This window comes from Pelodiscus sinensis, chromosome 2 (genome assembly GCF_049634645.1).
Source record: "Pelodiscus sinensis isolate JC-2024 chromosome 2, ASM4963464v1, whole genome shotgun sequence".
In the NCBI taxonomy this organism is placed as follows: domain Eukaryota; kingdom Metazoa; phylum Chordata; order Testudines; family Trionychidae; genus Pelodiscus; species Pelodiscus sinensis.
This window is the reverse complement of record NC_134712.1, coordinates 178,891,938-178,919,866: the sequence shown is the minus strand read 5'-3', so window position 1 is coordinate 178,919,866 and position 27,929 is coordinate 178,891,938. Positions and strand designations below refer to the sequence as shown.

Sequence of the window (27,929 nt, the reverse complement as noted above, 5' to 3'; positions counted from 1 at the left end):
GTTTCCTGAAGGGAGGTTCCAAAGTGGATGGAGAGAAGCTGTTCACAGTAGTGACGGATGGCAGAACAAGGAGCAGCGGTCTCAAGTCACAGTGGGAGAGGTCTAGGTTGGACGTTAGGAAAAACTATTTCACTAGGAGGGTGGTAAAATACTGGAATGGGTTACCTGGGGAGATGATGGAATCTCCATCTCTAGAGGTTTTTAAGTCTCAGCTTAACAAAGCCCTGGCTGGGTTGATTTAGTTGGGATTGGTCCTGCCTTGGGCAGGGGGCTGGACTGGATGACCTCCTGAGGTCTCTTCCAGCTCTCTGATTCTATGGGTACATCTACACTTCCTCCCTAGTTCGAACTAGGGATGCAAATGTAACCGACCGAAATTGCTAATGAAGTGGGGATTTAAATATCCCACGCTTCGTTAGCATAATCTCGCCTGCGCGCTCTTATGCTCGCCAGCTGATTTGAACCAGGAAGTACGCTCCGGGACACGTTAGTTCGAATCAAACCCTTTGGTTCGAACTAATGTTACTCCTCAAAAAAATGATGGCAAAAAAATGAGGAGTAACGTTAGTTCAAACCCAGGGGTTTGATTCCAACTAACATGTCCCGGAGCGCACTTCCTGGTTCAAATCAGCTGGCGAGCGGAACAGCGTGCGGGCAAGATTATGCTAACGAAATGCGGGATATTTAAATCCCTGCTTCATTAGCAATTTCGGTCGGCTTCATTTGCATCCCTAGTTCGAACTAGGGAGCAAGCGTAGACGTACCCTTAGAAAGGTTTTCCTAAAGCCATAGGATGACCTTTATCGCGAGTCAGCAAAATAGGACTGTATAAGGCATCTTGAATTAGGAACCCAGGAGCTTTCATTCTTATTGGCAGAAGGCGTCTAGGGATGCAAAACGTGAGTCAGCTCTTGGGAACACAACCATGAGAAAGAGCATGTGAGCTCTGGGGTTAGGACAGGGCTCTCTGCGCATTTTGCTGACAGCCTCTTTCTGAGGAAGACACCAAAACTATCAGGACTATTGAAGGCATCTGGACATATCATTAGAATTCTGCATGACCCTGTGGTGGTTATTCTGTCCCCATTGTTCACAATCTCTAAATAAGAAAACTGGGAAATAGTCTTCATTGCTTTCCATTGGCTAGTCAGAGCCATTTCCTATGCATTGCTCTTCATTCTTTAATATCGTGAACTTAAAAAGGGTCCCAGAGTGGTTCTACTTTGGTCTCAGGACCATTTCAGTCCCTCCTTTTACTCTAGTTGCTTACCTCTGCTTTGTCACCCTTATGTGGCCAACGGACAAGGATGGCATATCTCCCCTGTGCCCACATGTAACTGGGATATAGAGGGAGATAGAGATCTCTCCTTTGTCTGCTTCTTTCCTGTGGGTATTGAGAGAGAGCCTGGAACTGCGGAATAGTAATAGAAATGTAGTCGTGTTAGTCTGGTGTAGCTGAAGCAAAATGCAGGACTATGTAGCACTTTAAAGACTAACAAGATGGTTTATTAGATGATGAGCTTTCGTGGGCCAGACCCACTTCCTCAGATCAAATAGTGGAAGAAAATAGTCACAACCATATATACCAAAGGATACAATTAAAAAAAATGAACACATATGAAAAGGACAAATCACATTTCAGAACAGAAGTGGGATGCGGCGGGGGGGGGGGGGGAAGGTAAATGTCTGTGAGTTAATGATATTAGAGGTGGGGAAAGGTAGATGTCTGTGAGCTAATGGTATTAGAGGTGATAATTGGGGAAGCTATCTTTGTAATGGGTAAAGTAGTTGGTGTCTTTGTTCAATCCCCCCCCCAGAGAGTGTCGAATTTTAGCATGAATGACAGTTCAGAGGATTCCCTTTCAAGTGCAGATGTAAAAGGTCTTCATAGCAGAATGCAGGTAGTTAAGTCGTTGAGACAGTGTCCTTTCTGGTTGAAATGGCAAGAAACTGTTTTTTCTTTGTTTTTTCTTGGAACTGCGGAGTAGCTCTAGTATATGTAAGGTCTGCTGATCAGCTCCATCCACGTACCACCTGCAGTGACGTGTACTAAATGTTAGTCAGACATGATACATTTTGCTACCTCTGGGTCATTTGCGTTTTCTTCATTATTTTATTCTGTGGTTTCATGTTCTGAAAAGATACTATAAATTATAGACAGTTAAAATGTTGTGTTGCACCCATGGTGCACTCTTGTTAATACATGCACACACAACACTACTTTTTATAGCACTGGAGATTTTACTGCTAGTTCTGTGGTGAGTGAGATGCATGCACCAGAAGTATAGGTACCACAATCAGGCCTTTGCAGCTCAGCTCAGCAAACATAAATCCACACAGCATATAAATACAGGGGGAGTTGAGACAGGAGAGGCCAAATCTTTTATGTAAATTTGCACAGCTTCTTTGATTTCAGTAGAGCTGTGTCGATTTATCCCAGCTGGGAATCTGACTTTTGAACATTTTCTACTTTGAATATTTTCTCTTCTTTATAGAAAAGTTATTGGTAGGACTGAAGGAGTAAATAATACATATCCTGTAAAAGCGGTCGAGAGACATACTATGAAACATACAACCCATTTGTTTGTTAACACCTTCTTGACACTAGCATTTGTGGTTAAGACGAGATCTTTGAAGGCCACATCTGCCCTACCATTATAACTTCTTTTTAACCAGTTTATGACACTTTTTCCTTTCCTGATTACAGCCATCATGACTGACTTGTGCCCACACAGCAGCTTTATTCAAAGCCTGACCATATATCTCCATCCACAGCACTCTCCAGCTTTGTTGGTATCACTGTTTTCTCACTGCATTCTGGAAAAATCTGAGCAGTGATCTCATAGGCTATGGCTACACTATGAGTTTTGCCGCACGAGCCAATGCAAATGAAGCGTGGATTAGCATTTTCTCATGGTTCATTTGCATACTCAGTTTCATTCTGTTTTTGCGCTAGGGGTTTTTGCGCAAAAACAGGCAGTGTGGCCATGGCCATTTTGCACAAAACCCCCTTTTTCCACAAGATCTTTATGCCTCACGCTGCCTGTTTTTGCACAAAAGCCCCTAGCACAAAAATAGAATGAAAGAGAGTATGCAAATGAAGCACGAGAAAATGCTAATCCACGCTTCATTTGCACTGGCTCTTGCAGCAAAACTCATAGGCTAAGTCTAGATTGGCATGATTTTCCAGAAATGCTTTTAACAGAAAAGTTTTCCATTAAAAGCATTTTCGGAACAGAGCACGGATGCTTTTCCGCAAAATCACTTTTTGCTGAAAAGCGTCCGTGCCAATCTAGACGCGCTTTTCTGCAAAAAAGCCCCGATCACCATTTTCGCGATCAGGGCTTTTTTGCGGAAAACAAATCTGAGCTGTCTACACTGGCCCTTTTGCGCAAAATCTTTGCGCAAAAGAACGGGAGCAGCATAGTATTTCTGCAAGAAGCACTGATTTCTTACAGTAAGAAGTCAGTACTTTTGCAGAAATTCAAGCGGCCAGTGTAGACAGCTGGCAAGTTTTTCTGGAAAAGCAGCTGATTTTCCAGAAAAACTGGCCAGTCTAGACACAGCCCCTGTGTAGCTGTAGCCATAGGGAACAGAGTCCCCTCAGTACATGCACGAAGTGGGGCATTGGTAGCATGTAGGGAAGTGCATTCTGGGGTGCACAGAGAGTTAGGAGGAGAGACTAGATGCTTATATGGGTTACAAGGCTCTCTAGAGTTACAAGAGTTAATGCTAAAAGAGTATTGAAAGTGATTTAAAACCTCATGCTTCAGGATATAGGTTAGGAGATGACCTTCCTGGAGGCAGATTATCCCTTATCTGCCTACATAGGGTTTATTGGGCCTTCCTGTGGATCCTCACTGCTGTTGGAAACAGGATACTCAACTAAGTGGACCCATGAGTTTAATACTGTCTGTTGAGACCAATATCTTTGTGTAAGAAGTGGAACCAAACTGGCTACAACGAAACTGTTATAGGGTGGTAGGTGCTGTTATGTGTGTCAGAATCAGGTCTTTTATAGGTTTTTTGGGGGGGAGGAAGGTTGTTAGAGAGAGTTGGTATTTGTTTGAAGACTGGTTAATATTCTGCTGTGACCACAGAAATATCACTCTGCCTCTGAAGGCAGACAGGAATTCAGAGGGATAAAGAAAAGGGAAAACTCAGACCAAAAAAAATCAAGTGAAATCACAATGGGAAGATTGAGTATGAGCATTTAAACAAATTACATTTTAATATAAAAAGCTAGGTTAAGTCACAACAAATCACAGTTGTTCTGTTAGCATCTTTAAAACAAAGCTCTTAAATATCTTTGCTGCTTATAGCCAGCCCTTCTGGGAGAGTGACTTGGCTAGAACTTTCCTTCGCTATAACCCTGAGTTCAAACCCAGTCTTAGATCACCCATGAAAGAGTTTGATGAGCTCCTCCTCAAATCTTTATCTGTGCCTATGATAAAACTACTGCAGAGTTACACCCAGTTACCAGTTTTTGATCAGGAATCGCAGGAGTGCTACAATGTCAGGCGTGAGATGCACTGGGTGTGTTGGGAAGCTTGCCTGGAATCTGCTTGTACTACACTAGTCTCATGTGGCTGTTACACAAGCCCTTCACTTTCATGCCAGTAACAAAGCTGCAAATAGTTAACCGAGAGCCCTCTATGCGGTTTTTATAATGGATACATGCTTGTTGCTTCTGCATTCTGGGAAGCAGTGCAAGTTTTTGAGCCTTCCTCTTCAGTGGTTTGCCATTGCTTCATGAAGCCTTGGTGCTTAACATGTCTGATGTTCTTCATGATTTTCTGAACGTTCTTTCTGAACTTGGCCCCAATAAAGAAATACAGAATAGGGTTGAGACAGCCATGGAGATAAGCAATTGCTTCTGTTATGACTACCGCAGCATCATAATTGTAGTCCAGGTAGAATTCTAAGTATATATTGCGTAAGAGTATCAGGAAGTTATAGGGTAACTGGGTAAGAATGAACACCACTACTACAGAAAATATTATTTTTAAGGATTTGTGCTTTTGGAAACTCCTGGCATGTAGTAAAGTTTTGATAATGATCGAGTAGCAGATAATCATTGTTAGCAGAGGGATAAGGAATCCAAGAGTCATTTGAAGTACTTTAAGAACCAATTCTACGAGACGGGATGGGTACGTTGCATGACAAATTGACTTATCATATGTGGATTGTGTACTATATATAAATTGTGGTATTGCAAATACTACTGACATCACCCAAACTAAAATGCAGATAACTTTCCCCCACACCATTCTTTTGGCTTGATTCACATGGGCTTTGGTGGCTTGGACAATAGCGATAAACCTCTCAATAGTTATACAAGTGAGGGTTAGCATTGATGTATACAGATTCAAAGTGTACAGGCCCCGTATAATTTTACACGTCACAGAGCCAAAAATCCACTCGTGAGCAGCAGAATATGCCCAGAATGGCAAGGTAGAAAGAAAAAGCAAGTCAGCTGTAGCCAAGCTCACTAAAAATACATCTGTCAGTGTCTTCAGTTTTTCACAGAAAATGTATATGATAATGACCAAAGCATTTCCTATCAGCCCAAAGACAAAAGCTAATGCATACATACAGGGCAGAAAAATTTTGCTGGCCCTGAGAAAATCATCACTCTCACTATAATCGTTGCACGTGAGGTTAAGCTCGGGGTAATAACAATCCAGATCCTCCATGTCGTCTTCTTTTTAAAGTCTACCTGTAATCACACACATCCAAAATTATTTTCTCAACAAGTAAAACAATTATTATAAACTCGCCAGCAGACAGGCACAATGCTGATAAGCTGTAATATAACAGTGAAGAGATAGTTGTTGTGGTAAAAACCAGTACATATTTATTTGTCTGATAGAAACCACATTATCGCTATGGTGTGGTGTAATCTGAACACTGCTTCAGACAGAACAGCTAGTAAAGCTGTATGTTCTGAAAGCCAAGACATTGTTTTTAGGTTGACTTACTGGGACTGAGAGATTTATCATTTCAAATGCTTCAGATTTCAGAGTTGTGGTGATCAGGGACTTGGTGTAGGCCCATCTTTAAAACTAGATTTTCCATCCTACTTAGTTTGATGGTGACATACCTTGGCACAAGCATGGCAATCTCTGTCCCTCACATCCCCACCCCCTCCAACACTGATTGTCACAGTGGACTATACTTCCTTAAATTCAGGGAACAAAAGCCCCTCCCAGCTGCCACTGAGCTTTGATTGGAGACAACTCCTCCTTATCCCGATTTTCATGTGTCATTTGCAAAAATATCCACTGATTTCATATAAATATCCATTTGTTCATCAAATCCCACCCACACCTAGTCCATGCTCTAGATATAACTTCCTGCAGAACAGGTTAGATTGTAAGTTCTACAAGGACGTGGCATGTTGTGCCACTACCAGAACACAAATAAATATATTTTTTAAAACCCAATAAATACATAAATAAACAACCCAAATAAACATGGCTGTTGCTTTTCATGGGCTCATATGATTCTTTATGAATATTCAGGGGTATGCAAATTCTGATAGATATTTTCACCTCAGACCTGTGTGATTCATTGTTTGCCATTTGGTTTTTCCCATACTCAAATGTTTTAGGCATCCACTTAAAAAGCAGAAACAATACTATGTGACTTTGGTAACCCATCACACACCATGCACAGTATCTCTATCCATGAAATGAGATCCTATTTGGCGTGATTAAGAAGAAAAGAATCTGGCCCCCATTGAGAGTATTAGTGTGAATTTAGCTCCTTTCTCTGTTCATGAAACTGTTTTGATTGATTTTCTATAAATATGTTCATTATTTGTCAGTGCACACTGGGAAGTTTGGCCAAACAATTTTCAGCCTGTGATATTTGTAAACAACTCAAGTAAATTATTCCTGTCAGGTGATTGTCATGTATGTCACCTAATATTGTTTCTTCTTCTTGAGTGGATAACTAAAACTTTTTCAACTCAATTGTAAATCCTTTTGAAACATAAATGGCAGTTTTCAAGAAGATTTTACTCATGCAGCAAGATATTTTTAACATAAATGAGTTTGGCAGAATTCAACCCCGAATGATTTGATCTCATGGATTAGTTTATAGCCATCTCTTATTTAAATAATAACATATAAGGCATAAGATGGTGTTATCCATAAGTCTGGGATGTATGTTGAGGCCGGTAGGCAAAGTTAAAGAGGCCTTCTGCCATCAGAGAAGTGTGGGGAATTTCTGACACTTCTTGTATGGCTTTCACCCAATAGTGTCTGTTATCTTTTCAAATTATTAAATTTTAAAAACAAAATAATAATCCTCCTCATAATAGAATTGTTGCATATCTCAATATATTAGGTCAGTGGGGAGGGAGGAAAGAGGCAGCAAAATAAAATCATGTCCAACAAAACCAAAACAAGATATATTGAAATAAACTGTTAAGCCTTATTTTACATACTGTTCCAGGCCCATAACACTGAGCAGATGATGTTTCAGTAGCCTCTCGGGGAAGAAAGCTTTTTTGGTTTTTTTTTCCTGAGAGCTGAAACAAAATAATTTTTACATAGTGGATTATATAATGGGACAATATAGCCCTTTTGTAGGTAGCCATATTAAAATATTACAGCATCCTAATGTATCGAAGAAAAGTGTTGCATTTTTCAACTGAATTGTTTCTCCTTTTAAAGGCTTGGAAGCATTATTTTTAAGTTAAAGAATTTCTTCCTATACATGCCATAAGGTAGAACATTGATCCTCTTTAAAGCCTAAAATATTTAATGTCTAAAAACTCTTTTCTGCAACTAAGTTGTGTGTGTTCTCATTTTTGGTAACTTACTGTTAGAAGAAAAGTTAAAGTGAATTTTGAATCACACACACATGTGTGTTTCAAAAGCTAGTCTCAATTATATAGTAATAGTATGAATTAGTGCATAATTTCTCATGTACACCTGGCAGATTTTGGCTCTCATTATTCTTGCATCCCTCCATGTGTTGGATTCTCACTAGAGTTGCCAGATGGTTTCTGAAAAAATACCAAAAAAAGGACCCTGAGAGCTGTTAAGAAAAAATAAAAATTAAAAAAAAAAAAAAAAACCAGCGTGGCACCTTTAAGAAACGCTTTTGAGGCCTTTTGGCCCTAACAGGCTGCCAGCACCTGCCCGTCATCTTGCTTCCCTGCGTCAGGCCAGACAGCTTCCCTGTGGAACTTGGTAAGCACCCGATATTTTCACCTCCTGTCTGGGAAAAAAAAATCAGAAAATACTGGACATTTTAGGTGTCCAGTATTTTCTGAATTTTTTTACTGGACAGGAGGCAAAAATATCGGACTGTCTGGTTCAATACCAGATACCTGGCAAACCTAATTCTCACTGACATCAGTAATCTGCACATACAGAATGTTGGAAAAGAGATTTTAAGTTGATCTTAGAATTCCATCTGGACCTTAGAATGGGCCATAAATTGAGGCATTTCCTTGTTTAGTTAGTTTTACTGGGAAGTATTATTCTTTATATAAATTGGATGATTAAAATCATTAATCAGATAAGAAATGATTAACTGAGGTCCTCAATGGTGACCTTTACATTTTTTTAAAAATTGCTGATTTTGATTTTTTTTTATAATGTCAAAAGACCCAAAAATTGTGGGTCCCCTCCCCCCCACCACCTCTTTCTCATTCTCTTAAAAGAATAGGGGGGGACTCTTTTCTTTGTTTGTTTTTACCCACAGAAAACCCACACTCAAATGACTGGCAACCACAAAAAAGAGCCCATGTACATGAGAATAGGGTGATTTAACAAAACCAAACATTCATCTTTGCTTGAGATCAAAACCACTTTTTGCAAATAATTAGTGAGCTATTGAAAAGGAAAGGTGAAAACAAAAAACTACTGCTTAATCTTAAGTAAAGTATTTCCTGCCTGCTGGGGACATAATATTAAATTATTAGAGGTGGGTGTTTTAAGGGTTAATACTTCATCATCATTCCAAAAGAAAACAATTGCTGAAATATTTCAAAATGTTTCCAATCTATGCTATTGAAAAAGTGATGGGAATATATATAAACAATGAAGACTATCTGTTATTGCAATGAAAAATACTGGGCCAATCTTTGACGGCTGTAAATAGGCAGAGCTCTTCTGAAAACAGCAGAGCTATCACATTTAACACCTACTGACGATCTGGCCCATTCAACCCACTAAAACTCAGACAAGTCCGAGGTTCATTTATTTCCCCACGTAATGGAAACTTGTAGAAAGGAAAAAAGGATAAATAAAAGTTATGATTTATTCTTGATATATTTTTGCAAATATATTTGATAGAATTTTAATTACTAACTCTTATGTTGCATGTTATTTTTTTTAAAAAACAGTACTTTTCATTTAATTAAGCTATTATCCACAATGTTCATAGTCTCTAATATTGGAATTGCTACCTTTTATCAGACCATTGACCTAGCTGTACCAATTTTCAAAAAACAACAAAATAAAAGACAGAGAAACACTAAGATCTTGGTAGTAACCATCCTGGCAAGTATAAATAACAACTATTCTTGATGAAATAATGAAAGAGATATTAAGGAAGTAGTGGGGACGTATTGAACATCTTGAGGACAATAGAAATGTCCATGAGCAGTGTAAGTTTATACATGGATGTGATTATTTTGGGGACAGATTTACAAAATTACTGCATGAATCAGATGCAATATATTTGGATTTTAAAAGTCAGGAAACTTAAAACATGAATTTACATTGGCTTGGACAGGAACAAATGATGTGGACTGAAAATTATTTAAATACTATACATTTGAAGTGGTGATGAATGGCTGTGTAGTCCTGGTAGAGCAATGGAGGGATCTGCTACATATTAATTAATTAGAAAAGGGAGGAAATAATGCAGGGCCAAATCCTATCACACTGTTCTGTGCATGGACTAGACCTCTGGCCATGGGTCTCACCTCTCCTATAAAAAAAACAGTCATTTCCATTATCCCCACTTCTCACCACCATCTGGGACCCCGGAAGATCCATGAACGGGGAAGCCTCATATGTCTTTTTGATCTCTAACTCCTATTTTTCCAGTTCGCTATCCTGCCTCAGCAAAAGAAGTAAATTAAAGAGAACCATAATACTTGTGACTAGTTGTCCTGTTCTTTCCTAGCAGGGATTGAGAAACAATAAAACCATCCTGCTATTTAATAGTTCTTACCCTGAAGCAAAAAATGCTCAGTGATTTTTCTGGTCAGATATACTCTGAGCTCAGTTGGCCCTTTGGCATATAGAGATATAATTTGTACCCACTGATACCAGTGATAAATTAGCCGTGTCAAAAGTATATACTCCCTTTCATCTGACACCGTCCCAGTGATTCTAGGTCAGGAAAGCTTTAGACTGCAACTAGAGCCTTCTGGGGTGAATCGCATCAGCACATCCCACGGGGTGCCTTGGCCATACTGTCTGGTTGGTCATTCTCATCCACTTTCCAGATTGTGTGCATCACCACTAGTTCCCTAGCAAAGTGTGACTAAATTATACATCATTCAGCATGAAAAAGCAAAACCCGGCAAAACAAAAACAAAACCCCACCACCTGTTATGTGATAGATTTAAATGCATATTTTCCAATTGCCCCCATTATATACACCAGAATGATTCCAGTACCCTGTAATTTCTATAGCTATAAAATCGGTGTCTCAAGCATAGCTTTTTGAGCTATTACTGTGTCTGCTATGAACAGATGAAGGTGAAACTGTTTTACATCCTCCTCTTGTTTCTGAGCAAGCCCTAGCTGGAAAAGAGAGATGTTTAGAAGGATGTTTTGAAAAACTACTCTGTCAAGCATCTGTATCCAATACACTTGAGGTAAAATATTATTTTTTTAAAATAAGAATACATTTAAAAGGAACAACAAAGTTGAAATATTGTCCAGAGGTTTGAAAGACTCTGGCTATTCTGATAGAATTCCTATTTTAAAAATAGGGGAAACCTCTGGAAATAACTCTTTCAAACAAGTGGTTTTTAAAGAGATTTAAGCTGGCCTATATTCTGTTCTACTCTACATAGGTGTTCCTCTTCCAATTTCAAGAAAGAGAAAATAGTCACTTACTAGAAGATGGTATATGGTGGCGGAGAGTATTGTAGCCTGCATTTCAAAGGAAGTCTAAAGACGGCAGTGGCTTTATATATTTTTCATTTTTTCCCGTCTACGATGTTTCCTGTGGGTATTCAGCATGTTGTTTTTCTTATCAAGAGAAGCAATTTATGCTACTTTTCTTGATGACATCTTTTTCTCTAAGGGTACGTGTGCACAGCAACATTACTTTGAAATAACCAGTATTATTTCAAAATAACTTAGTCCACGTCTACACAGCAGCAGTTATTTTGAAATACTATCAAGCTGGAGGACTTCGTACTCCAACTCCTGTAGCCCTCATTGTATCAGGAGTAAGGGAAGTTGGAGGAAGAGTGCTCTATTTCGAAATAAGTGCTGTGTAGACGCTCCCAATTTTGAAATAAGCTACGCAACTGCTGTAGCTCAATTTGTGTAGCTTATTTCAAGTTAAACCATGCTGTGTAGATGCACCCTTAGGGTGTGTGTAAACTACATGGCTCCGTCGACAGAGCCACGTAGATTAGGCTGATCAGCAGAGGGAAATGAAGCTGCGATTTAAATAATCGCGGCTTCATTTAAATTTAAATTGCTGCCACACTCTGCCAACCAACTGATGATCAGCTGTTCGTCAGCAGATCAGGGCAGTCTGGACGAACCGCGGTCAACAAGGAAGCCTTTGTCGACCGGCGCAGGTATGCCTCGTGAAACCAGGTAGCTTGGCATGGGCGGCAATGCCTCCCCTGGGTTTTAGTGCTACCCCTCCCCTTCTACTATCTTGGTTCTGACCCTGCAGGCTCCTACAGCAGGCTGTTGCAGCTTGGTAAGAATCTTCCTAATGTGACTTCTGCATGTCAGATCGCAACATTGTATCCCGAACCTTATATGGATAATAGGGAAGCCATCCTCCATCCACTAAATGTGAGAAGAGCCTTTGCCTTTTATTTGGACATGACAGAGTTCTTTAGAACCCTCTTCCATCCCCCTTCTATTCTGAAATTTGATTTGTCCTTTTCATATGTGTTCATTTTTTTTATTTGTATCCTTTGGTATATATTGTTGTGACAATTTTCTTCCACTATTTGATCTGAGGAAGTGGGTCTGGCCCACGAAAGCTCATCACCTATTAAACCATCTTGTTAGTCTTTAAAGTGCTACACAGTCCTGTTTTTTGTTTCAGCTACTTAATCTAGGGCTTACATACTTTCCTTCTAACACTTTTCTGTAGCCATTCAGGCCTGATCCTGTCACACCACTGTACTGTCAATTGAGCACAGAGATGGGGTTATTTAAACCACTTGACTTTGATTCTACAGATATGCAAAAACCATCTAAGGCGGTTTGAACCCCTCATTAACCTTTGGCAAGCAACATCATAACCACCAAACAGTCTCATAGTATTCATAAAAATAATACAGATATCTCTCTCCTCCACAAAAGTATTGACTAACTCTCAGGACAAAAGAGACAACAATAGATTGATGAATATACATAAATCTTAGTCAGATTTCTGGTACAAATAGTTGCATTCTGAAGCTCAAATACTCTGTTCATTAATACTAAGTGTAACAGATTTAGTTCAGATTACATAAAACAGATGATGTATTTATGTGATGCTCCAGCAAAGAAACAGAAAGCAATTTTTTTAAACAATAACTGTGTGGTGGGATCTCTAGGGAAAGATCATTCAAGCTAATTTATCAATTTAGCTACCATACGCCAATTAATCTGATTCAAACCATGTCGGCAACCTGCTTGCTATCTAACAGCCGAAGAGCTCTCTCCCTCAGATCACAGATGTTTTCCTTCACCTGAGAGGAAACACTTCTGTATTACCATTGTTGGCCCTATTTCACATATGAGCACCATGCCTCTGGGATTCCTCAGGGAATCCATCCCTGTGTGACTTTTGGTAAATCCTTTTACAAATGGAAAGCCAACTATTAACAATATAGAAACCTGTATTGTTGCATCAGGAACAGTGAGAAATTTATCACCCTGCAGTTTCAATCACTCTGTAGCTGAACCATAGAATCATAGAATAATAGGACTGGAAGGGACCTCGAGGTCATCGAGTCCAGCCCCCCGCCCTCAAGGCAGGACCAAGCTCCATCTACACCATCCCTGACAGGTGTCTATCTAACCTGTTCTTAAATATCTCCAGAGAGGGAGATTCCACCACCTCCCTTGGCAATTTATTCCAATATTTGACCACCCTGACAGTTAGGAATTTTTTCCTAATGTCCAATCTAAACCTCCCCTGCTGCACTTTAAGCCCATTACTCCTTGTCCTGTCCTCAGAAACCAAGAGGAACAAATTTTCTCCTTCTTCCTTGTGACACCCTTTTAGATATTTGAAAACCGCTATCATGTCCCCCCTTAATCTTCTTTTTTCCAAACTAAACAAGACCAGTTCATGAAGCCTGGCTTCATAGGTCATGTTCTCTAAACCTTTTATCATTCTTGTCGCTCTTCTCTGTACCCTTTCCAATTTCTCCACATCTTTCTTGAAATGTGGCGCCCAGATGATTCTAATCTGTTTCCTCCTTAACTTGCAAACCACATTTCCATAAATCACCTTTGATCTTCTATTCTAAGAAGCATTCTCAGCATAAAAAGCATGGAAATTGACTGCTCAGTGCTATCTGCTATATTGACTGTTCTCTGTATGATTTGTCTGTATGTTACTAAAGTATGATGGAATGGCTACTGAATCTCAGGCCTGCCATTGAAAATAAGACATTTGTTCCATGAAACTGTCCCATTAAGAAAAAAAATTAATGTTAAAAATTAATTGTCATAATTGCATCAATCAGTTCAGAGGATGTTTAGTTTTGCAGTCATTAATACTTTCAAGCTAGGAATTGTGTTCTTTGTTCAACGAAGAAACTAACAGCTTCATAAAGGATGGTGGCTGCTGGCTGCTGTCCATTTTTGCCGGTGTTAAATGATTGTTATCCTCCGGAAGCTGCTTCCTCCTGCAAGTTCTTGGCTCTGTGGTGATTTGTGATCTATGGGAGAAACAACTCATGAGTGTTCATATTGTTCTAGCAATTTTTTTAACCATATAGATATACTCTGTTTTTTCCAAATTGCCACTTTCAGTAATTACTTTTCATGATTTTCCATGCCATGTCCACAATTCAGCTGCAATTATTCGAAGATCACCCTGCAATTAAAGTAGGGTTACTAATAATAATCATGCCAGGCAAATTTTTTTTGGACAAGAAATTCAACAATAATTTGTCAGAAATTTGATTGGCAGTATTCCTTAATTTCTTTCAGATGGAATTGCAAATGCGTGTGAAAATGGGAAATGATAGTGGGAAAGTTAAACAAGCAATTTTTTTCCCTAGTTTGGCTTCTAGAATTAGCAAAAGCTCACTTGTTTCCTATTTTTGTTCAACTGGGGCACTAATTCTCACTCAAAATGCTGTCATGAGATTATCATAATATTTCTAATTTAATTTCAGGGCGGTTGTGAAAAATAATGTCCATTATTTAGTTCTTTATTCTTATAAGGCATGTCCTTTGTTCCAATCTGCTTTTAAAAGAAAGGGAAGCAAAACAACCTGAATATTCTTATATGGCTGAGAAAGAGTTATGTACATCATGCAAACTGTAGGAACAGTCTTGATGAGTGATGGACTGCCACCTAGTGAAGATAGATAAGTCTATAGAGCTAAATTCTCTTGTAAAATAATGGAACCCTGCTGACATCTACAGGCCACATTCATGCTCGGAATTCACAGTGGAGTTCTACCAGTGATGAATTTGTTCCATTGACTTCAATGGAGTAGCATCACAGTAACTGAGATGAGAATTTGGCCCATGAGTTAACTTGTGCTGTGACAGATATAGTGGGAAAGATGTCAGCTTATGTGCAAGTGGGACAGAAAATGAGTCAACATGACAAAGTAGTGTACCTAGCACTGATCTGGTACTCCGAGGGTACACAGAATTAGTTGTACTTAGTTAAATTGCATAGCACGTTGAGGAGAGGGCCTAAATGAGAAATTGCACAAGGCCAGCAGCCATAAGTAGCCGGGACCTCAAGAGAATAGTAAAAAGTGTGTTTCATCAGGGGATGGAACACTCCTCTACATGTGGTTTAGTTTATAGTCTGGGGCAGTAAAGGGTGCGGGATTAATGAGGGAGTCGGAATATCATGACACAAATCATGATAGGCGAGTCTGAGACACTTACAGCAACACCAAAAGAATGATTTGTGCGGTGGCAAATGATTTAAGGGTGTCCATGCAGTAAAACTAGAAGTAATGGGAAGAGACAGCATGAAGGAAAACTTAAGACTGAGTATAATGGAAAACAGTCCTGATGGGAGGGCATGGAAGCCGCATTTCTTGAGCTCATTAAAACTAGATTGGGAAAAGTACTACAAAATATACTGTAGGGGAAGTATTACATTGGCTGAGAGCTGGTCTAGATGATCTAATAGATCTTTTCCATCTCTAATCATTTAGGCACAGCTTTGGAAGAGGCAGCAGTAGGCCAGGGAACTTCAGAAAAAGGTGAACCGTAAATCTATAGATTAGAAACCATTATAAGATTATATGGACTAAATGATCTAATAGATCTTTTCCATCCCTAATTACTTAGGTACAGCTTTGGAGAGGGCAGCAGTAGGCCAAGGAACTACAGGAAAAGGTGAACCATAATTCTATAGATAAGCCATGAGATTATGTGATTGATTATATAATGTGTGTTGTTTGTAACACACTAGCTGTAGGTGGTCTGAGCTAGAGCTCAGAATAGAAGCCTGGACTAGTGCTCAGAGCAGAATCAAAGGGCAGAACCAGAGGTGTAGTCAGGAATCAGGAATTAGGAGGAAGGCCGGAACTAGGGCGGGGCAGGAACTGGTACGGGTTGGAGCAAGGACGGGTACAGGAAGCAGAGAGGAAATGCATTGAGCTGACACACTGTTGCTGTTACTGCCAGGCTTAAAGAGGGATCTTTTAGCTCTTTTGTCCAATCAGGGAGCATAGTCACTGAGGGTTCAATGGGTCCAGCCAAGCTCATTTGGGTTGCTAGGCAACTGTTCAAGAAGCCATCTGACATCCTGACAGTGTTGTCCCTCTAAGCCAGGGATGGGCAATAATTTTTTATGCAGGGGCACTCCAAGAATTTGATAAGTGGTCAAGGGCTGCACTCTTCCGTGTTATTAATGTAGGGGTTGTGGGGTCTGGGATGGCTGTTGAGTGCAGAAGGGAGCTCGGGTTAGGAGACTGGGGTGCAGGAGCAGGTGCGGAGTCTGAGGGGGAATTTGGGTGAAGGATGGGGTTGTAGCCTGGGGCAGGGGATTAGGGTACAGGAGGAGGGTGCAAGGTCCAGGAGGGAATACAGGGTTTGGGAGGCATGAGTGCAGGAGAGGATTCTGACCTGGAGGAGGGGTGTAGGAGAGGATGCAGGGTATGGGAAGGGGGTTGTTACCTGGGGCAGGAGTACAGGATGAAGTGCTGAGGGTTGGGTTTTGACATGGGGCAGGAGATGGAGGTGCAAGGTCTGGGAGGACTTAGGGGTGCAGGAGCTGGGTGCTAGAACTGGTCTATAATGTGACTGAGAGAATGAAATCCTGGCCATTCAGTTCTGTAGGCCGGGTCAGAGAACCATAGCAATACTGGGCTCTACTACATTTTTTAGGTTTTGGCAGAAATTTCTATAGAACCTTGTTTGTCTCCTGCATATTAAAATCTATAGGACTTCCCCATGAAATGGCAGCATAACTGGCTCAGCTGGCACATTACTGTTAGTTCCTGCCACATGTTGGATAGAGGCTATGGAGCATGTAGGGAAAGTCAGTACAACTTAGAGTATCGTTAACTTAAATAGGAACTGTCCAGGACTATGTTCCAGGACTTTCTGTGGGGAACATGCTGCAGTCAGGCTGCTTTTCAGACTCTGCCTTTCTTCAGCCCCCAGCCCTATATTGCAAAGGCTACTCGAGTGTGGAAAGTTGATGTGGAAGCTGTACTTCCCCTACAGGCACTACTTTTTCTATAGAGGATAAGGCCTTCCCCGCCTGTAGCTTGTAATGGAGAGAAGCATATCGGGAGGTGAGGGGAGCGGGTTGAGTCTAATTTGATGTTCACTGTGTTTCTGGTTGACCCACTATTTCCAGGAGGAGCAGAAGATTTAATTTTTATCATGAAGATATTTCTTGTTAAAGTATTCCCAGGTGGAGCAGCAATTTGTATGACATCAGAATAAGGAGCCATTGGTGGGCTAGATCAAGTATGAATTTACTTCCCTGTGCCAAACTAGCCCCATAGGCTGGAGAGGGAAGTTGGACCACGTTGCTGCTGCTGCTGCTGCTGCTGCTGCTGCCCTCCATCAGGGGCTCAGGGTTAGAAGGTGGCTTCGAAATCTGCTATCGTCTCTACAAGAAACCTGTGCCTAAAGACTACTGAAGGGATGCACTGAATCTGTGTGGTCTCCGACTGCCCTGGTCTCACCTACTTTCTGGACAGTGGCAACCACTTTTGAGGCTTTGCTGGGACCCTAATTTGGGGAGTTTGTCATCACCACAGTGTTCTCATACTTCGGCCAACTTTGTATCTCAGGGGCTTTCTTCATGGCAACATGCTGACTACTGGCCTCAGCAGGATTTAACCCCACACCTTCAAAGCCCAGAATTAGTACAAACATGACTAAGGAAGTGGCATTAGAATGTTTTTATGACCTCGCACTTAGTAGGGAGAGCTGTGGTGGAGGGATATCCAGATAAGGGGAGCTGGTATCAGTACAGCAGAAGTGAGAGAAGAATCTGACCTATACAACATAGCTCACCTTTTTATCCCTCACCATTACTGAGGGGAAGCAAGTGTAGGATATAAGGAATAGGTTGGGGGTGTTGGTTTGAATTGATTCCTGAATCTGGCCAGTCAGTTAAATCTGTCTGTTCCTCAGTTTCCATCCCTACAAATTCAGTGAGGCAATGGGTAGGCGAAAGGAATGTTTGCTATCTTCTCAATTTACTCTTTGGGACAGGAATTGTCCCTTTCTGTATGCATATATGAGGGTTAGCACAAAGGGGCTGCAGTCTTGATCCAGGCCTCTAGGTGGTACTGTGTTAAAACAGTAAATATAATCTAGTTTGGCCCACAGTAGCTGAAATGACTCTACAGCAGGAGGCAAGTGTACAAGGGTTATAACTGTGATTGCTTGTCTCTGTGCTGGGCTATTTTGGAGAACATATAATAATATTTTTTCTTATTGTCATAGAAACAGCACATGTAATTCTTCGACCTGTGATGACTCTGAAGAATTGCAAGTGGCCCAAGATGCTGAGATATGTTTGCTGAAGTCAGGAGAACTGATGTAAGCAGAATAGCTTAAATACTGCCTGGTTAAAAGAATAAATGGTAAAACATCATCTTGGATATCATCATGGTCAACTCTCATTGACCTGAGTGGAAGCAGCCTGCAGGCATCTGAGGGCAGGTCTTGACCCTAAGAACAGCATCATGGGGATATGCCTAGGTTACATAGTGAGCGTGGGGGGTCAACCAGCTTGCCCTGCTGGTTGCCAGTCCATTTGGGGCCAGATAAGCCTGCTGACAGGGGAGAGAAAAAGGGACAATTGCCACGGGGCCCAGCAATACAGAAGGGTCCAGAGCTACCAGCTGCCACTACTGCTGCTGTTGTGGCAGTGGCCAGAGACCTGGGCCCTTTCAATAGCTGCATGCTCCAGGGAACGCTGAGGGGTGGGGAGTGCTACAGTACAGACAGCACTGAGGGCTGGCTACCCATGGCCCCACCCTTTTTGTCCAATGCCACGCCCTTTCCAGGGGCACAGAGCAGGCCACCCTGCTTTGCCCAGGGACTTGGTGAGGCTTTTAGAAATCTTCCCTCCCACTCTTGCTACAGTTCTGGGGCACTCTGAGCTGTGGACAGAAATTGGACAGTAGTCTTTAGTGCTTCAATACCTGGAAGAAGACATTGCATTAGAGGCAGGGGGCAATGCTCAATTAATCATCTGTGGTTGGTCTTCGGGGGCCGGGCTTATTTCCCATTAACCGCCTCTACCCAAAATGATTACAGCATAGCTACTGTTGTCCATGGCTTCTGTCCACAAGGGTGTGTATTTGCAACAATTGGAGTAAATCTTCAAAAAAGCCCCAACCCAGCCTGCCCTTGTATGCCCACATACAGTTCTTGATAGACACAAAACCCATCATTCTTGTTCCCACCCATAAATTCCACTTTTTGGCTTAGCTGCAAGAGAGGTTTATACTATGACTACAATAAGATGATTTGTTCTGTACTGGAATGTTGTTGGTTTTGTGAGAGGCCATGCAAAGGCAGCAATAACAAAACACATCCAAACAACAGATTTAGGGCTGAGGGAAAGAAGTGTCATTATCTACTTAAAATGGAGGTTCACCTGCGAGAGTTTAGCTGTTGTTTCAGCTAAGGTAAGAACCAACATTGTGAATAAAGCTAAACATTTCTCCTAGGTCTAGTTATCATTAGTTATCATTAAAACTTTAGTTATCATTAAAACTCACTCATCATTTAGTTATCATTAAAACTCACCATTCACCATCTCTTATTGACACTACACCTACACTGCAGAGTTTTTGTGCAAAAACAGACACTTTTGTATAAAAACTCACAGAACGTCCACACCTCAAGCACATTTTTGTGCAAGAAAATTTACAGTGAATTGACAGAACAGAGGGGGGTTTTGCAGTATAGTTATTCCTCTTTCTGTGAGGAATAACTCCTTTTTGCGCAAGAGCTCTTGCGCAAAAAAGGTGTGTATGGATGGGAAACGGGGGTTTTGCGCAAAAACAACCTATCAAAAGAAGCACAGGTGCCGTGGTGGCCATTCTGTTAATGGCAATCAGAGCTTTCTTGTGAGAGAGTATCCAGGCAGTCTGGACGCTCTCTTGAGCAAAAGCGCACCACTTTTCCGATGCACTTTTGCTGTGTGGAAATGCTCTTGCGCAAGAAGTTTTTGTGGAAGATCTCTTCCACAAAAAGCTTCTTGTGCAAGAAGCCTGCAGTCTAGACATAGCCTAAATGGATAGCTGAAATACCTCAGTCATTCTATACAAAAACAGGAAATAACTATGGGAATTGTGTGATATCTGCTGGCACATGTTGATTTTTGATGGCAGACAATGAATTTATTACAGCATACAGAGATCACAGTTAGCTCTTTGCTTAGATTATTTTTTCTGATTCTAAATAATGAGATCAGACCAAATTCAATGTAGATGCTGTGGATTTGATCCTCTTCAGTTGGTATTAAATGGTTAAACTTCCCCATTGAAGACTGTGAACTAAGTAAGGATCTAATTATACCTTGTGAAATATATCACTAATAGTGAGGCAGTCTGGCAAAGTGTTAAAGGCTGAATCTCCCAAAGTCCTGCAAAGAATTCAGTATAATCTTAGATGCCCAGAGTTGGAACTTACGTAGTTTGCTTGTTCACTGACAATATGAGCTTTTGGGTTAGTTACCTCCAATGTCCCAGAATAGAGCACAATATAACATTTAGTAGAATGGCTCCTCACGTTCACTCTATATACATTGCCTTAAATATCCATTTCTCCATAAGCACGATGTTAGTACAGGCAGTCCCCGGGTTACGTACAAGATAGGGACTGTAGGTTTGTTCTTAAGTTGAATCTGTATGTAAGTCGGAACTGGCGTCCAGATTCAGCCGCTGCTGAAACTGACCGCCAGTTCTGACTTGCATACAGATTCAACTGAAGAACCCCAAGCGTCCCCAAGTCAGCTGCTGCTGAAACTGATCAGCGCTGATTCCAGGAAGCCTGGGGCAGAGCAACTCTGCCTCGGGCTTCCTGTAGTCAGCGCTGGTCAGTTTCAGCAGCGGCTGACTTGGGGACGCCTGGGGCAGAGCAGCTGGGGTGCTGCTGGGTTGCTCCAGTAGCACCTCTCCTCGGCGCTACTGGACCAACCCAGCAGCACCCCAGCTGCTCTGCCCCAGGTGTCCTGATTCAGCCACTGCTGAAACTGACCAGCAGCGGCTGAATCAGGACCTGGGGCAGAGCAGCTGGGGTGCTGCCGGGTTGGTCCAGTAGTGCCAAGAGCGGCGCTGCAGGACCAATCGGCAGCGCCCCAGCTGCTCTGCTCCAGGGTCCAAAACAAAAGCCTGGTCTGCTGGGGGAGGGGCACACTAGCCGCGCCTCCCCCCCCCCCCCAGCAGACCAGGGACACGGGGAGCAGAGCCGCAGCGGGGTGCCGCGCCTCTGAGGCTTTGCTCTGGCAAAGCCTCAGAAGTGCGGGACCCCCCTGCGGCTGCGGCTCCAGTCCCGGTGCCTGTGGTCTGCTGGGGACCGTCCCCAGCAGACCACAGGCACCCGGACTGGAGCGGCAGCAGCGGGCGGGTTCCCGCGCTTCTGAGGCTTTGCTCTGGCAAAGCCTCAGAAGCGCGGGAACCCGCCCGGTGCCCCTGATCTGCTGGAGACGGTCTCCAGCAGACCAGGGGCACCAGAGCAGCTTACGAACGGGGCTTTCTCGCCCCGGAGCTCGCAGGTAGCAATCCGCCACCTCGACCTCCGGGGCGAGAAAGCCCCGTTCGTAAGTGCGGATCCGACATAAGTCAGATCCGCGTAAGTCGGGGACTGCCTGTATTGTAAGTGACGTCAGTTTATCTATAAAGGAGACAGCAGAGGGCAGCAGTCTTTTCCATGACATCTTTTATCACAAATATTACATCGTACGCTTGCCAATTAAGAGAAACTACAGTGGTAAGTGACAGTGAAGTCAAGTGTCAGTACCACACTCAATATTGCTTCTTTTTAACTACACTGGAATAAATGACTGTGTGAACCCCTGAGCGCCAGCCACAGTGAGAAGCACTAGGCTGTGATCATCTGATCCTTGCTTTCATCTACAGTTGCATAGCTGCATCTTCTAGACATGGCCAAAGGCACCAGGGCATCTGCATGAAGTAGGTTGTGCTAAATAAAATATCAATGTCCAGTTTCCAGATATCTCCAAAGTCTAATTTGCCCCTCTCCAATGGTTATGTTTGTCTTTCAGGATAAAACTACCCCTTACCGTTGAAGAGATTTTAAATTTTGGGGAAGGCAACAGGGAGCTGTTCATTAAGTCCAGCACCTACAGCACCATCCCTATCACTGTGACGGAGTCTGGCCTCACAATCAGCTGGGTGTTTTCATCCGATCCAAAGAGCGTAGCATTCAGTGTTGTATACCAAGAATCAGAAGAAGCATCACTGGATCAGTGCAAAGTAAGGCAGTTACTTCAGGATGGGCTTTTTTTTCCCCCCTCATTGAGCTGCCTGAAGATTTGCATTTTGCAACATGAGGCGAATGAGTCTGTCTGGAGGAACCAGCAAGTTCACTCATCATGGCCCCAACCAGGCCTGCTGACCTGAGGAGGGGGGGAAGGGCAGCAGGGGCAAAGGCCCCAGGGTCTGGTGATTCAAAGGGGCACGGGGCTTCCAGCTGCCACTACTGTAGCAGTGGTGGTGGCCAAAGCTCCAAGTCCCTTTAAATTGTTGCTGGAGCCCCGTGCAGCACGCTGCAGAGCCTAGGGTGGTGTATTCCAGATAGTAGTGGGGGGAGGGCAGCCTGGTCCCAGCTGAGGACTAGTTTCCCTGGCCCCCTCTCCCCCGCCCCCGGCCAGGAATGCAAGTCACTGGAAGTTGCATCACTATAGTAACAAATATGAAAGTGTCAAAATGTCTCATCAGGAGAATGTTCCTTGTGCACAGTCCATTGCACTGTTTCAGTGGGAAGAAGTACACTTTTAATTATTTAGCATCACCTATGGAAACTGAGTGACATTGCTCTGAGTGGCAGTTTAGTTTCTGGTGTTTATACTTATAGTTAGATCAGTGTCACTGAGCTAAACAATCAAGTTCCTTCAGCTCTAACCTGCCAAATGTCTTATGTTTCGGGGGTGAGGGCGGGAGTTGCTTAATATGTATTTTTTTTTATTAAATATACTTGTAAATAACATAGGCCTCAGTCCAAGACAGCTCTTAAACACAGGCCATCGGTTGAAAGATCAGGTAATCAATGGGGCGACTCGTGGATTTAAGATTAAGCATGTGTTCAACCATAAAAAAATATAACCATAAAGATAAATGTGCAATTAAATTCAGAGTCACTAGGAAAACTCAGTTACATTACATAGAAAGCATTATATAAAATTCTGCTCCGTTACACAGAAATTAAGTTACAATTTCTTGGTGAAGTTGCTCTGGATTTTCACTAGAATAAGTGACATCAAGATTTGTTCATTTCATTCTTCAGTGGAAGCTTATATCCCAAGGTATTTCTATGTCTCCTTACAGCAGTGTGTGGAGTACATATACTGCATGGCCCCTAGCATAGGTTTAAACAGTAGTATAAATTTTGAGGAATTACATAGGTGAGAAGAATACAGACATGACAGAATATAGGGTATATATACTACCTAGCTCTCTACACACCCATGCCAGTGTACAACTGCTAAAGTCCTTCTGCCTCCCCACTGCCAGAGCCTTTCACTGCTGAATGTACTAGTCCTGGGGGAATTCTACAATTGTTGCATTTGGAGCCATAGTAAAATTGCAGAATTTCCCTAAACTGAGGTACTACTACACTGCAGCTATGAATCGCTTACATGCTGCCACCATCATGTTGTGTATGGTAGATATAAAATTTGAACCCCTCTAGTCTGGAACCCTCGAAACCTGACCAATGACAAACCAGAGAATTTGCCAGACCATGGGAGGTCAATAGTGTTTAGCAGCATTACCAACACTTCCACTGCTTACTGAGCTCTTAGAAGTCATTTAGGGGTCAATTAGAGCAAAATAGCAGCACAGAAGACTGAGAGCCAGGACTGGTGGCTGTAAATAAACTTTATGGAACTGCAGGAAAGTTGGCCATACCTATGATAAGTGGACATTTAGCTAGCTAAAATCTTGCCAGACCACAGATGTTGCCAGACCAGACTGTGCCCAACTAGATAAGTTCAATCTGTACTCCAAATATAGATGTCAGAAGAAGGTTGTCACAGGGAGATAGCTTCAATATGATCTAACATCCACTCACAAGATTAGACAGTGCAAAGGAAGAGAAGGAAAACACACAAGGAGACACACTTGTTGCTCTCAAGAACGTAGAAGTCCAAATATCTCTGCCAAAGGTAAAGAAGAGGTAGAGCTTTTAAACCAAGTTCAGTTCTGATTTTTCAATTCTAGGTACTTATTCCTATGACACGCTGCAATTCTCATAAGGAAACCATCCGAGGGCAGGTGAAAGTAAGAAACTGTGGTATCTACATACTGATATTTGACAACACCTTCTCTCGGTAGGTAAAGTTTGAGTATAGACATTGAAATAAAGAGTTTTTCCTCATTTGTAGACTTTATTAGACTGCCCATTAAGAAAAAAGCTCAAAAAGTTTTAGAGTTTGTATGTTTCCCTTGATTCTGTAACATTGTTCCATCCTTTGATGTTCTTGATCTCTGAGATGGTAAACAACAGAAACTTACCATGTGATTATTTTCAGCAAATTCAGAGTCAGAATTGTTTTTTGTAATCAATGCCCCTACTGCATCCGAACTCAGGCAACACTTCCCAAAGTCCAATGGATACATTGCCTGAGTAAGGATTGCGGCTATTATGATCTTACTTTTACCTGTTAGACTAACATGATCTTCTGTTTGTTTTGTACAGGTTTATCTCGAAAAGAGTATTTTATCACTTGACTGTTGAACAACCTGTGATCTATGATGGAAGTGATTTTCCATAGCCTTGAATATATGGTGTTATTTTTAAATTATATTTTTAAGAAACACTATTATTTATATGTATGTAAGCACTAAAAATATTGTTGTTTGAAACCAGCTAAAACTATGCAATAGTTACAAAACAAAGCACTTACAGTATCTTTACACAAAAGAAAAAAAAAATCTCTTCACAGGAATACTAATTGTACAGTACAGTATAGAGATTGCTCAAAAGCCATGTTTTTCTGTAGAGCAGGTCAAAAAATGTTCCTTTTTGGGGGCTTTTGACAAAATTAAAATTTTAGATGTTTTTGTCCAACCCTCCCCCCCCCCCAAAAAAAAAAATTAGTTGGCTGAAATATTGGAATATAAATATTATGTTGTTACATTTTTCCTGGAAATTTTTGCTAAAAATAAAAAAATGCAATTTTCAGTTGAAGAAAAAAACATTTTGATCACCTTATAAGTATAAAATATTTTTAAAATGAAACTATGCAATATTCCAGACATTATAGCTATGTATCATTAAAGGATCATTTTTATCTTTTTTCAGACTTATAAGCAACAAATATAGTTTTTAGATATGAAATTTTGGTTTAAAATGTCTAATTGGTTTTTTAAAAGGCTCTGACATTTAATGTCAATTATGAAAAGTGCTGCAGCAGTTGTAAAATTCAAAACTATTTCTTTCTCTCTTCTCTGTAAGGAGATCCACTGAAAGCAGTGGGAGTTCTTGCAGAGTCAGGTATCTCTCAAAATAACTACCAGTGGCAGAATCGGGTGTGCAATTTGCAGCATAAATCAGCAGTTCTAGTATGTGACACTAACAAAAGGAACATGGGCATGTTTCTATTTTCGGCATTGGTCCCTTTTTAACCATTGCAATCACACAAAAGTAAATGATGCAAATTATTTCTTTCTGTAGACTGAGTGGAAAGTAGCAGTTGGTGAGCCTCATCAGGGTTGAGCCAGTCTAGTTAAGTCCACTCAAAACTAGACTCATCCATACCTAGGAAAATCCTTACCCTTGTCTTCCTACCTTTCTTTTTCCTGGTACCAATTTAGATCACTTTGGGTATGTCTACACTACCACCCTAGTTCGAACTAGGGTGGTTAATGTAGTCATACGAACTTGCAAATGAAGCCCGGGATTTGAATTTCCCGGGCTTCATTTGCATGTTGCCGGGTGTCGCCATTTTTAAATGTCCGCTAGTTCGGACTCCGTGCCCCGCGGCTATACGCGGCACGAACTAGATAGTTCGGATTAGGCTTCCTATTCTGAACTATCTAGTTCGTGCCGCGTGTAGCCACAGGCACGGAGTCCGAACTAGCGGACATTTAAAAATGGCGGCGCCCGGCAACATGCAAATGAAGCCCGGGAAATTCAAATCCCGGGCTTCATTTGCAAGTTTGTATGACTACATTAAGCACCCTAGTTCGAACTACGGTGGTAGTGTAGACATACCCTTTCTTTCTACTTTCCTTTTTTCCTGCATTCTCTGCCTCAGCTTACCTGCTCCTCTGCTGCTTCTCTCCAAGGACAGATGATTTCTTCCCCATATCCTGGCCAAACCTGGTGATATCCTCTCCCCCATTACCATTCTCCATTGTCCACCCAGCCCTCATGCATCATTTTCTCCATCACCTCTCCCCCATGTTTATTTCTTTGGACAAACCAGTGGCTTTCAGTCTCTGTTGGGCCCAGGGCGGCTCCTCAACTAAAATCTCATGCACTTTTGGGCAGGGCTGGTTAAAAGTGTTTAATAAAACTGGTTTTGTTGTAGAAAAATGGGATTTTGATTAAACAGAAATCTCCATGGAAAGTGTCTGCTTTTGATACAACGTTTCAGGGCTTGGGATTTTTTGAACAAGTTTTTTTGGTTTTCATTTGAAAAGGCATCAGTTTATGAACAAAAAAGATGATTTTTGAGGGGAAGAAGCAGAAGTTGGGAAATAATATATGACCCTGATCTCCTCAGTGATCAGATTTGGGGGTTTTAGTTGAAAACCTTTCAGTTTATCAACAGAAAGTTAAATGTTTTTGAGGGGAAATAGACATTTTCCAACCAGATCTCCTCTTGGGTCAGAAGCATCTCAGAATGGATTGGATATCACTCACGCAAGGAGGCCTAGGACTGTAAGGAATAGCAGCTGAGGGAGGGGCCCCCATGAGGCAATAGAGAAGGGAAAAGAAATCTGGGGGAGCGAATAGCAAATGTGAATTTCCAAATCTAGGTTGACAAATTTGGGTACAAAAGAATATGGATGAGGGCGGGGAGACTCTTTGTCAAAGACTCAGTTCAGTTTGGGAGAAGAATTAAGGTTCGAATGGGTGTATGTATTTTTCTGATCCTGTTCCCCAGCCCTACTGGATTCCATTGAACTGATAGCATTGGTGCCGGGAGGGCATAGGTTGTTCATGATGATTATGGGTTCTGAAGTGCTGGTCTCTTAACCAATAATGATAAAAGCCTAGGCCATTTCCTGGGGCTTAATGATTACCTGAAAGGAGAGGAACCCATGGCCCAATAGCTGAAAGCAAGTCATCCCTATTGCTGAGTCATTATTGCTGCTGTTAAATGAAAGGGGGTGGATGTTGTTTATGGGTGATGCACTTTTTAATTGGCTTATTTGGATATTTTTAGACCATAAATCCTCACTGTGCCCTCAATCCAAAGCCCACTGAAATAAATGGAAGTCCTCTGATTGCAGCAGGCTTGCATTGGGCCATCTGTTAACTTTCCAGAATCCTGACTCATCACAAGACATTCCCTTTAGTTGACAATCTAGTTCATCTTTCTTATTCTGTCAGTACTACACGCAACGTGCCATTGGAAGATGTGTCAAAGAAAGATGTAGGCTCCTTTTCTTTGTAGGAACAGACAGGTCAGACTGTCAGAACTGAGATCTATGCTGCTGAAAATATGACTAAATAGAAAAGATTCTAATCAAGGTGGAAATGAGATTCAGGTGAATAGCACATAGGCAATAAACAAGTTATGCACTGGCAGTTTCATTATTTACCAGCATATTATTTTAGTGTTCAGGTTATGTTTTGTTTTTATTTAGGCAATGGGAGTTTATTTAA

At 41.6% G+C, this 27,929-nt stretch overlaps 2 protein-coding genes across 14 annotated transcripts in view; one reads left to right on the top strand and one right to left on the bottom strand.

Annotated features, from left to right (window-relative positions):
- FYCO1 (FYVE and coiled-coil domain autophagy adaptor 1) overlaps window positions 1-25,171 on the top strand; it is an 89,691-nt gene extending 64,520 nt beyond the window's left edge. For 6 of the 10 annotated variants that reach the window (XM_075921886.1, XM_075921887.1, XM_075921885.1 and 3 more), the window contains 6 exons: window positions 15,581-15,628; window positions 15,717-15,764; window positions 18,339-18,434; window positions 22,135-22,345; window positions 24,311-24,420; window positions 24,789-25,171. In XM_075921886.1, coding sequence (XP_075778001.1) covers window positions 15,581-15,628; window positions 15,717-15,764; window positions 18,339-18,434; window positions 22,135-22,345; window positions 24,311-24,420; window positions 24,789-24,864 — 589 coding nt within the window. In that variant the 3' untranslated portion in view covers window positions 24,865-25,171. The remainder of the gene's footprint in view (window positions 1-15,580; window positions 15,629-15,716; window positions 15,765-18,338; window positions 18,435-22,134; window positions 22,346-24,310; window positions 24,421-24,788) is intronic. The other 4 variants (XM_075921890.1, XM_075921884.1, XM_075921891.1 and 1 more) reach the window with 2 other exon arrangements.
- Window positions 1,288-11,138, bottom strand: CXCR6 (C-X-C motif chemokine receptor 6). Of its 4 annotated transcripts, XM_025189691.2 has the most exons (3): window positions 11,097-11,138; window positions 7,454-7,537; window positions 1,288-5,719 (listed from the first exon to the last, which is right to left on the bottom strand). In XM_025189691.2, the coding sequence occupies exon 3, from the start codon at window positions 5,694-5,696 to the stop codon at window positions 4,665-4,667; it is 1,032 nt and encodes a 343-aa protein (XP_025045476.1). In that variant the 5' UTR covers window positions 5,697-5,719; window positions 7,454-7,537; window positions 11,097-11,138; the 3' UTR covers window positions 1,288-4,664. The 4 variants fall into 4 exon arrangements, with proteins under 4 accessions (XP_025045476.1, XP_075778008.1, XP_025045477.1 ...); XM_075921893.1 differs by having other exon boundaries at window positions 1,288-7,537; window positions 11,097-11,125; XM_025189692.2 differs by lacking the exon at window positions 7,454-7,537 and having other exon boundaries at window positions 11,097-11,124.
- Window positions 25,172-27,929: the final 2,758 nt, after the last annotated feature.

Excerpts from the sequence above, each read along its gene's own strand:
- CXCR6 (XM_025189691.2), bottom strand. The coding sequence starts at position 5,696 with ATGGAGGATCTGGATTGTTATTACCCCGAGCTTAACCTCACGTGCAAC.